Source organism: Lathyrus oleraceus, chromosome 6 (assembly GCF_024323335.1).
Source record: "Lathyrus oleraceus cultivar Zhongwan6 chromosome 6, CAAS_Psat_ZW6_1.0, whole genome shotgun sequence".
Classification (NCBI taxonomy): Eukaryota; Viridiplantae; Streptophyta; class Magnoliopsida; order Fabales; family Fabaceae; genus Lathyrus; species Lathyrus oleraceus.
Genome location: NC_066584.1, coordinates 507,201,204 through 507,213,393, shown reverse-complemented (window position 1 = coordinate 507,213,393; position 12,190 = coordinate 507,201,204). Strand labels below are relative to the sequence as shown.

The 12,190-nt window shown below is 35.1% G+C and overlaps 1 protein-coding gene across 2 annotated transcripts; it reads right to left on the bottom strand.

Annotated features, from left to right (window-relative positions):
* Positions 1–842: 842 nt before the first annotated feature.
* LOC127092551 (E3 ubiquitin-protein ligase RING1-like) lies at positions 843–3,961 on the bottom strand. Of its 2 annotated transcripts, none has more exons than XM_051031451.1 (2): positions 2,880–3,961; positions 843–1,137 (listed from the first exon to the last, which is right to left on the bottom strand). In XM_051031451.1, exon 1 carries the CDS (start codon positions 3,864–3,866, stop codon positions 2,901–2,903), a length of 966 nt encoding a protein of 321 aa, XP_050887408.1. In that variant the 5' UTR covers positions 3,867–3,961; the 3' UTR covers positions 843–1,137; positions 2,880–2,900. The 2 variants fall into 2 exon arrangements, with proteins under 2 accessions (XP_050887408.1, XP_050887407.1); XM_051031450.1 differs by having other exon boundaries at positions 2,896–3,961.
* Between the last annotated feature and the right edge of the window lie 8,229 nt (positions 3,962–12,190).

Here is a 12,190-nt window from a genome sequence, read left to right as displayed (position 1 = left end):
ATGTATTGAAAGAATCTAAACAAAAATATTCTTATAAATAGTAAATAGGACAAGAGATAGTAAGAGGTAGTAATTGTACCGACAAACAAATTGTTGTACGAACACTATTTAGGGTACATTATATGAACACGTTATATGAACACTATTTAGGGTTACATTATATGAACACTATTTAGGGTAAATTATGATCTAATACCGAATCTAAATACTTTTAATCTTAAAGATGTTTATGCACTAAATGTGATAATGGGATGGGAAGATAAAAACCTTAACAAAGAATGCATGGCTCTTTGGTCGCACACACAAGTATGTCGTTGAACATGCTTGTCTCCATCTACTGAAACTCCTATTCTATCGATCTTTGTCTGTGTTATTGTAATTCTAACAAGATAAACAGAAACAATCGAAGACGATACTGAGAAAAATAGAAGAAAAATCACTCATTGGATATCTATCCTTGCATCACATCTACCACCGCATCACCCACTGACAGTTCCCACGGCATATACCCCCATTCATTATACCCCCAAGTTTCAGGTCATTAATCCCAAACACTTGCTTCTAATTACTAACAAATCTAGTGTTAAAATCATATCACCCACAATGGAACACCTGTCCCATATGATAAAACACTAAAATTAACTACTTCTCTTTATTCTAACTACTTTTTTAATTAAGAAAAAAATTGTAAACTATGTTTCCTAAATAAATTAACAACCTACCTGCATCACTCATTTAACATCCCAGGTTACCGATGGTCAACATTTATCGATGTTGGCAAATTTCAACATCTCTCTAGAGCGCGATATGCTACAATTATCATTGTAAAATAAGAAGACTGCTGATAAAGGATAACAATTAACATTGGATGATTGAGGAAGATGATCTGTACACAAAACAGGGAAAATTTGCTATCAACTCTGGATAACATACCTAAAATCTTAACTGTATACCAACACAAAATACCATATTCCAGCCATCCAAAAAATTGGAAAAAAGACCTTTAAATTTGGACAAAGTTACCAGACATGGGCTTACTAGAACTTCTATAGACATAATAATGCAAGTAATCTATTCACGGACACCCTCAGCTGCATGTGCTTGTTCCCAATATCAGTTTTAAACGCCAAATCATACCTGCAGAAACACCATGGACGTGCCATTTAGCATTAGATATTAACTCATGACATAATAATTATTTGAATCTTCAACTAAATTCCTTCCAATTCACTAACTGATGTTTTATTTCTCTTCATTTGCACTTCTTTCTACAAAGCGAAGTCTTAAATAAAACAAGGAAAAGAAAACAATTTTACGAGACTCCTAAAATAAAACAAATATCCAGAACATGATGACTATACATAGAAAGAACACTCCAAATCTGAGATGCAGTTCAGATTATTAATACTTAATATAAAAATAATTTGAAGCCAAGAATATACATAATAATATTGAAAATGTATGGCATTAATCAACTCGCTAATTAGAATGACAATATCAGTACTCTGGGGACACTGATATGCAGTGTTTAAAAACTCAATGGTTTACGCAGAAACGGTAGAGGATTGAAAAATCATAACTTGAGGATCGTAGCACGGATCGTAATATCCTACTACTGGTAGTAAAATACATTTATATATGCATAACTGTATATACATACATGCCCAGAAACCATCATATATAACGAAAATAAGTTCCCAATCATAACTAAATATGTAGTGTTTAGAACGAGGCAGAGGATGTGATCGTGTTTCTAACAGTAATAAGGAAGACTAATAATGATAGATGATGTTGTAACTGTAACGTTTTTTTTTAAACGAGAAAGCCATAGACGCAATTTAGAAGGAAATGATCCGCTGTGAGAACATATTTCGCCAAATTCCCGTTTTAAAATATTTAAAATTAAAGTTTTAACGCAAAAGGAGCGCCGCATCTCTGAACTCAAAACAAGTTTGATTCCCCAATTCGTAGAGCTCGTCGAGTTTGGTGCATACGATCCCACTTTAATCGCAGTGCACCGGCATGCTATTGGAACATAAGATCGTAAGAGTTCACATGCTAACTCGTGATCCTGCATACAGTGCTGATATGAGCACTCTCACTCCAAAACAATGTAAAAAAACACAGTTTGTTAATTATTGCATATACCGGGAATTAGGCGATTGTTGAAATTTTGCAATGCAAAACAGTTTTGTAAATTGCGGATGGCGGGAAATAGACTATTGTTGAAATTTTGCAAAGCAATAATAAGCTATGGCAGCTATGTGAAAACATTTTTTATTATATAACAAATTGCAGAACCATAGGGGTTATACCAAATCTCGCTACGCTATAATGGCTATTAAACAACATTGGAGAAAATAAAATTAACTCTGACTGGAAGTGTAAAGATTAGAACCGCCAATAAAACAGACCCAATAAAAACACCAAAAAAATTGACAAGGTCAGACTTACATATAACATGGTCTGTCGATCATCTGAACATATAATTTTTGTATCAACAATGTAAAAACAATTATTCGACAGTCTACTCCATCACTCAAGACGATCAAAGTAAAGAGAGGAATGAATACATAAACTTTCTTAGCAGCACTCAAAAACAGTAACAAAGAAGAACATTGGCCAAAAAGATTAGAGTTGAGTGTTGATATGACTGTTTCTGGACTACTACAAAACCTAAACCTTAAACACACTAATTAAATGTTCAAACCTAATTAAATCTAAACCAAAATCACAACAAAACTCTAATCAAAACATAATGTATTTGAAATTCTAATCAAAACATAATGTATTTGAAATTCTAATAAACTAGAAAATGACTTACAATAAAGAACACCATCATCATCGTCATATAAAACAAACATAACAGAGATTAATACCTTTCTAAATACTTACAATTTTCAATCCAAATCTTCTTGCCTATTTCCCAATCCCCTTCCATCAGAGTCCTGAGCAGAGTTACCAGAACCAAAAGGATACCGCAAAGATATTCTAAAAGTCCTGTGGACAGGTCTATTTCCTCCTCCTCCACCTGCACCACCAGCACTGTTACCATCAACAACAGACCTCAACCCATCACCACCACCACCACCACCACTCCTATCCAGGTTCTCATAATCAGCATCATCAGTAGGCAATTCATATCGACAAACAGGGCAAGAGTTATGCAATTGAAGCCATGGAAGCAAGCAATCATCATGATACACATGCTTACAAGGCATTTGCTTCACTTGCAAACCCTTCTCAAACTCATCCTGACAAACAGCACACTGGTTCATCTCCGAGTTCATCAACTCATCATCAACAGTGACACTCGGAAGATTCTGAACAGCGTCTTTCGATGCCGGCGGAGTCCCATAACGGTTAGGATCATTCTCAGCAAGCTGCTGAATCAATTGCTCAAGACCAGGACCGAGGAAGTAATCCCCCATGTTAGACGGAACGCGAAACCCTGATTCGGATTCAGAAGGATGATTGATCTCGAACTGAATGTTTGCACCATCGGCATGAAGTCCATTAAGGTGATTCTGAAGGAAAGTGAACGGGTCGAAGTTATCGGTTTCCGTTTCGGTGGTTTCCGTCGTTTCGAGCCGGGTCCTGGAAATGGAAGCAGAAGATAGCAACAAAGGGAGAAGAGAGAATGGATGGAAAGGGAAATCGGATTCGTTATCGGAATCGTCTTGGTTGAAACGGAAAATGACGTTAGGGTTAGGGTTTGGATCGGGAGTACATTCTTCGATGAAACCTTGGAAGCAGATTGGACAGAAAGGTTCGGAATCGTCCGAACAGGTAACTCTTTGAGTGCAATTGTGGCAGAAGAATAGCTTACCGCCACCGCCGTCGCCGTCGCCGCCGCCAGAAGACATGACTCGTCGGAGTAGAAGCAACTCAAACTCAAAATGAAAGCAACTTCAACTCAAAATGAAAGCAACTTCAGGTTTGATATGTTTCAAATCAATCAATTCTAGTCACTTGTTTATTTCAATTCTTTTAATACATAAATGGGCCTAACCTAATATCTTGCAGATTTTTACCTACCCACCCCTAAACTTAAACCTACACCTCCACAGTTTTCTATAATATGCAAATTACTGTCGTCAAATTTTTATCAAAAAGAGCACACAAAATATTTGATAGTACATGTTAAAATTTTGGTATGAGTAGAAAAATATAAAAAATCCGGTAGTATATTATAAAAATATGGTATACACTTGATTTTTTAAAATAACCAGTGAGTGGAAAAACATGGTTTTTTAGAAAATACTTTAGTTTATTGGATTTTTTTCAAAATGTTGAAAATTTTGATAGTGTAAAATCATCGGCGTTTTTTAAAAGCTCATGCATTTATCAAACTTTTTGAAGGATTTAAAAGAAATTGGTAATGTGGTTTTTTTAAATTTTGTTGACAGTTTTGTATGGTTGAGATTGCACTAACGATTGTGTGTGATCCATAATTTCAAACTTATATAAATAAGGATCATGTGTGTTGTTAAAAAAATATCTTAGAATGTCTTATTATTTGTTTATAGCAGTTGTGTATTTCAACGAGGTAAAACCTCGTGTTGATTTTAGGCTCCCGAAGAACACCATATGTCTTGCTCTTATGAGATCCAAATTGGATAATATATTGTCTAACATCGAGAATAAAAAAGGTGAGTTATATCGAGTTTTGTGCACCATGGGTTAATACTGATGAATGTGTGAAATACAATCATATTGAGCTGGAGACTTATGAAGATTTGAAGGTTGTATGGAGAATATGTCATTGTAGGCTAACAAATGGACCGATCGAATTTTATGTGACAATTTATAGATCTGTTGATGACATAATAAAGATGTTGAAATGTCTAGAATCATCTAACAATGTCTAAGTTATGTAATTGTTTATGTTAAGTTATGTCAATTATCATGTGTTAAGTTATGTTAATTGTCAAGTGTTAAGTTATGTTAAGCACACAATAATGAGAGCGATAAAGTGTTATCTAATAAACTATATGATACGAATGTTTGAGTAATAATTCAAATGATACAAAAATAATAAGAATGTCTACACGGGTCCCCCGCGATCTATGTGTGTTTTTTGCGATGCCAAAGAATAAACTTCATCATTTGGGTTTACCAAACCCACGAGGTTATACATAATGATTATTACCATCTGCAGACGCTACTAGTTAGCCACACTATGTGGAGGCAGTGGCACGTTATCAGAAGGTTGAGAATCATCTACATGTTCAACTGGTGGGATGATGCGATTGTGTTATATAGTAAGGTATAACTTTAAGTAACCATCCACACATTGAATGGGGAATTGAACCTCAATTGCATGATGTGCAATGGCACAGTCAAAGCTAACAATGTTACCTATAAACCATTTATCAATGTCCTTAGATGGAACAACAGTGATTCATCGTGGGATATCCTAGACATACCCAAATTGGCGCAGACACCTCTCATGTAAGTGTCTAGATACTAAAGTCTTCCATCGCAGATAACCGAAAAAAGGGAAGTCTCATCAAACTCCGGATACATTACATGGTCTGCATAGGATGTCCATATGACATCGTCCAAAGTCAATGCATCAGTCATCTTTCTATACTCCATAAGACCCTATGGGTGTGCATGTCTGGCCTTCCATCTCTTGACTAGTGTAGAGCCAGCACTAGTAAGAGTAACCCGTCACTCACAAATGGACAAGAAATGCTCGCATATCCAACGTTGCACAAGAACATAAGCAAATCAACAAATATCATGAATAAGAACTAAAATAATAAGAAATAATAAATTTTTATAACGAAAATAGATAATACATATAGAATAGTCAATACACACACACACACTAAGATAATACATATTATATGTATCATTTATACCTTAGTGGTTGCCTCATACATGGACTGTTGCACCAGCTCTGAATGCCTATCTCGGAGTCAAGATAGGCGAAAGTCTGCACCCCTATTAAACATAAACTCCTCACTCACTTGCAACTCAGTAACCTATAAGTCTTGTCTAGCATTAATACATGCAAGCTCCTAGCTAATGACTATAACGGTGAAGAAACTACCTAGAAGAGGAAGATGGAATAGGGAGGAGACATAATCCAAAGTAATCGTCATCTCACCAAATGGAAGATGAAATGAAGATGTCTCCTTGTGCCATCACTCAACAAATGCTAATAATAGTGCAACGTTGAGCATCATCAGCAAACAATCCACAAATGAAATATGCACTAGTCAAAAAGTACAAGTGTGTGTGGTATCCCAACAAGGGTAGATGATACTCATAGGCCTTAGTAAGTTTATAACAATTTAGGATGGTTAGGGCTTTCCTGCAACAATGAGAGATCTTGTTGAAGGAGAATAGCGATCCAAAACGTAGCGGAAATTAAAAAAAAATCTCCTTTAGTGATCCTTACGAATGGGCATGATCAGTGATAGAATCATTACCTCTTGTGGTGATTGAAACCTTTGATACAGATCTAAGGAGTGATCACGAACGTTGAATGGTTACAACGCCTCTACTCAGTCCACAAGAATGGATTCCTTCAATCTCAGTGCTAGTTGCTACGAATGAAGGCTTTGAGTGAATGAATGAGAGAGAGAGAGAGAGAGAGAGAAATGAAATTTCATATGAACAAATGTTTTTGCACAAGGGTTCTATTTATAGAACCACTTGTATGGATTGTAAGCTAAAAAGCCCACTTAAGTATATGTAGCACATATCTTATGATATACCAAAATCATTTAAGCACGTGGTACCTTATCATATTTCATATTCTACTTAAGTGCACCGTACCTTACGATGTTCTATAATTCACTTAAGTGCACTGTACCTTACGGTGTTCCTTATTTACTTTATCTCTCATCAATTTGTCATTTTGTGTGTGACCCTATAGGTTCTCGCGATATTGGTAATTATATTAAATCACGTATTTAACATAATAAACAGTGAGCGGTATCTAGCAACACATCATTGCTACCCAAGACACGAAAATGTCATGTGATTTGATAAATCCTTTTGTGATAATATTTATGTGTACAATTACCCTTTTACCCTTATGTTTATATTGAACACAAGGCATAGACTGTGTCATCTTTGTCCAGTTCAATATTGAGCCCTTAGATATTTATCCTATTACGCGGGATAGGAAAACTCCATCTAGGTCACTCATGTCCCTCAACATGCTTCGTGGAGTATCCATCAACTGTCTTTATGGTCATCCAGTTACGGACAACGTTTGATCAGCAATAAGACACTCGACTCTATATTTAAGGTCCATAATGGTTTCAGGTCGAAGGGTGGTATACACCACTATCACCATGAGAATAACTTATGACACTTTGCATAACATTCTATATAGTATTCTCATAGCGGGTTAATCCAGTATAAATATTACTCTTGATATTCATACCTATGTTTAAGACTTGATAACTCCTTATCCATGATCCAAGAGATGTGGTCACCAGTCTATATACATAATAATTTTAATGCTTTAATGTTATCCCACTTTACAACAAAGCTCGACTACGGATACTTTAAGAATAGTGTCCTTATGTTTAATGGGACCTCATGATCAAGTCACACTTGATATATTAAACGAACTAGCTATTCTAGGAATTTTATTAAACAAAGATAATAAAGAAAAAGCCTTTTATTATTAATAAATAATTCGATACAAGTACCAAAAGTATTGGCCTCTAGGGCTTACACCAACAATCTCCCACTAGCACTAAAGCCAATCAGACATACCCCTAATGCCCATAGATCCAGTATGGTCATCATGCTTCTGCTGCGCAAGAGGCTTTGTTAGTGGGTCAACAATATTGTCAAGTGTAGGTACTATGCATATTTTCACATCTCATCTATCTATTATCTCTCGAATAAGGTGATAACGCCTAAGTATGTGTTTAGATCGTTGGTGAGATCTAGGCTCCTTAGCTTGTGCGATAGCACCATTGTTATCATAATAGAGATTAATGGGATCCACAATACTAGGAACTATGCCAAGTTCACTAATGAACTTTTTGATCCAAACAACTTCCTTGGCTGCACTTGAGGCAACAATATACTCGGCCTCGGTTGTAGAATCAGCAACTGTATCTTGCTTTGAACTTTTCCAACTCACAGCGCCGCCGTTTAAGCAAAACACATAACTAGATTGCAATCTAAAGTCATCCTTATCTGTCTGGAAGCTAGCATCGGTGTATCTAATTACAGCAAGCTCTTCCTGACCTCCATATATCAAGAATGAGTCCTTAGTCCTTCTCAAATACCTAAGGATATTCTTGACAGCTACCCAATGAGCATCACCAGGATCAGATTAGTACCTACTCGTTGAACTTAAAGCATACGAGACATATGGTCGAGTACATAACATGGCATACATGATAGATCCTATTGCAAATGCATATGGAATCTTATTTATGCGATCCCTTTCTTCCTTAGTTGAAGGGAGTTGTGTTTTTGATAGACACAGGCCATGTTGCATAGGTATGAATCCTTTCTTGGAATCATGCATATTAAAGCATCTCAGCACTTTGTCTATGTATATACTTTGACTTAGGCCAAGCAGTTTTTGTGATCTATCTATATAGATCATGATTCCTAATATATAGGTTGCTTCACCTAGGTCCTTCATAGAAAAGCATTTCCCCAACCAAGACTTTACTTGTTGTAGGGTACGGACATTGTTTCCAATGAGTAATATGTCATCTACATATAATACCAGGAAGACGATCATGCCCCCACTAACCTTCTTGTAGACACAAGACTCATCTTCATTCTTGATGAATCCATATTGTTTTACTGTTTCATCAAAACAAAGATTCCAGCTTCTGGAAGCTTGCTTCAATCCATAGATTGATCTTTGTAACTTACACATCTTTTGGGCTTCTTCTGGTATGTCAAATCCTTCAGGTTGTATCATGTACACATCCTCAATAAGATTCCCATTAAGGAAGGCAGTTTTGACATCCATCTGCCATATTTCATAATAAGGATATGCAGCGATAGCAAGTAAAATCCGAACAAATTTAAATATTGCAACTGGTGAAAATGTTTCATCATAGTCAACCCCATGAATTTGTTTATATCCTTTTGCAACCAGTTTTTCCTTATAGGTATGTACCTTAGCATCCATGTCAGTCTTATTTTTAAAGACCCACTTGCATCCTATAGGGTTAACTCATACAGGAGGCTCTACCAAGGTCCAAACCTGGTTTGTGTACATGGAATCCATTTCAGATTTTATGGCTTCTAGCCACTTCTCAGACTCGAGACCAGTTATGGCCTCTTGATAGGTCACAAGCTCATCTTGATCCATGAGTAATACATCACCTTGATCAGTTATGAGATATTCATATCTCTCAGGTAGGTGACGTATCCTGCTTGACCTACGTTGGTCTTGTTCTACTTGAGCAGGTTGCTCTTCCATAACTACTTGTGTTTCCTGCTCTAATTCCTCCATAGGTGTATCAATGCTTTGTGATTCTTGAATTTCTTCAAGATCTACTTTCCTCCCACTGATTCCTTTGGAAATAAAATCCTTTTCTAGGAAAACTCCAATTCGAGCGACAAACAATTTGCCCTCATAAGTGTAGTGGGGTATTCGTTACCTTTAGATTTATTGACTAAATCAAAAGTAAGTTATACAATTCGAGTCGTCACCGCACTTCTATTTATCCAAAGGAAAGGTTAGAAAGCAAACAAAAACTGAGAAGTTTTATCGAATCAAAAACTAATAAAAATGTCAGAGATCGGGGTAAGGGGGTTGGTTATGCAATGGGAAGGTTTTAAGCACCCAAAATATCCTAGGTACTCCTAGGGAGCCCTTTTCACAATTGTTGTAAGGTAGGTTGGTATTTGTGAAAATTATTTGTGCAAACATGATTGGGGAGATGAGAGAAGAATGTACAAATTATTTACAATTTTGTGTTTGAATGGATAAACCCATTGCCTACGTACCATCTTTAAAAGATTAGGATCAAAACCTCGTAGTTCGGGATAAAAATCTCAAAATAAGTTAGTGAATTGATTGGTCCAAAAGCCTTAAGGTCTTTTGTTATCCAAGGGAGAAAACTCAACCTAAAACCACAAATCCACCATGTAAGGATAACTTCAACATGCTAGTGAGGGGTTAACCCTATAATAAGCATGGAAGTCTTATAGTCCATCACTAAGGATATGGGTGAGTATTATATCAACCTCAAGGATAACTCAAACCTAATAGCTAATGTTTATGAAAAGCTTTGGCAAAAGTGACCGTTGAAACCACAAAAACAATTGAGTGAGTGGTATTTACCAATGAAAAGTATTTACAAAGTATGGTCAAAGTTGATTTAAGGATTCAATTCAAAATAAGTGTTATGAAAAGAAGTTTGAAAATCAAAAGCATAATGCTTAGGTTTCTAATTTTGAAAACAAATGTTAATGTTTGCACAAAAGTTTTGGCTTGGGTTAGAGTGGAGGGAAAAAGAAGAATGGCTAAGTCCTAAACATACAAAGATGAAGGAAGAGAAATAAAACCACAATGGAGTTCCCTTCTTGATATCATAGTGATGATCCAAGTAGCTCCCATCCTTTGGAATAACCAAGCAAATAAGAAAATACTCAAGCAATCAAGCACACAATCAAAACAAGCTCCTAGGAATCCTTCAATGGCTTTTGTATCTCTCACTTTGGATGCTCATGACAATGGTTCTTCAATTTAGCTCAATGTTTGGGATCCCTAGCACAAGAACACACACATCAAAAATTTCTATAATGCAAACCAAGAATGGACAAGAGAGAGTTTAGAAGTTAGGATCCTTTCAAGTTCATCTTCAAGATTAAGCATTCTAAAGGCATGAGGCCTAGTTGCTCTTTGACATTATTTCTTCTTTTATAGCATTCTAAAGGCATGAGGCCTAGTTGCTCTTTGACTCCATTTTGCATAGGGAATGTCCTAAAGTCTAAGTCCTTTTGTCCATTAGCATTTGGTTCACAACAAGCAAAACAAAACACAAGCACAATAGTATATACACAATTATGTGCTCAAGTGAGCAAAAGACAAATTGCATTAACATAAACATGAGCTCAAGTGAGCAAAGGGCAAAAGAAAATGAAATATGTACAAGATATTAAATTGCATAAAATAAATTGCAAGAATTAAATGACTTGAATTAAAAGTTAATAGTCAATAGTTAGTGTTAGTGTGCCATAAGGCAATTTAGCGTTATGTTAAGCAATCGTAAGTGGACTAATGTAGTAGTCACACCTATCTGAGGTCGGTCAATAAAAATATAGGCAACAAACATAAGTTAGAGACCTTGACTAGTAAGCCAAGCTCCTACAACTTGCCATGCCAAAAGAAAATAAGAATGATCTTGTATTGATTTAGGTTCTTTGCTTGATCAAGAAGCAACATATCCTTAATGCAAAGCATTTCACTTGATCTATGATCAAGATGAATTAGATTTGAATCAAGGAAGGTTAAACCTCTTATACATCAAGGCTAACCACCAATCTTTAACTCATTGATCAAAAGGAAAAAAGATGAAGAAGAAGATGAATAAGAATGTACATTAATGGAAATTCAAATGAAGTAATCAAAGTACATTGACCAAAGATAGATGGAATCAAGGTCAAAACAATAGTAAACAGATGCAAAATGAAACTTAGAAGTCAAGAAACAAATAAAATATTTTTGGTATTTTTGGAAATTAAAATAATACTTGAATTAAAATAAACAATTAAAGGTCAAATTTCAAATCCATTTCAAATCAACTTTGAAAAGTCCAAATGGATCATCCTAAGTTCAACAAGATCAAACAAAGTTTGACAAAAAAAATTCAGCATTTTTAGAAACCAGAAACTATTTTTAATCAATTAAAAATGAGTAAAAAAATAACCTAATTGAATTAAAATCTCAAATAAATCTCAAATCAATTAATAAATTGTTGAGAATATTTTTCATAGATCCATCATCATATAAAATAGGTTAAGAAAATATTTTTGTATTTTTTGAATATTGGAAACTATTTAAAATGAATTAAAAATAACCTGAAAAGAGAAAATTCACAAAAAAATACCAAATGATAAAATAAAAAATATTAAAAATCATTTTTAGAAACTAGAAATTAAAATGGAAATAATGCAATTGGTCCCATATTTTTTGAAATTAAAATGAAAGAGTTATGATTTTTTGAAATAAAAT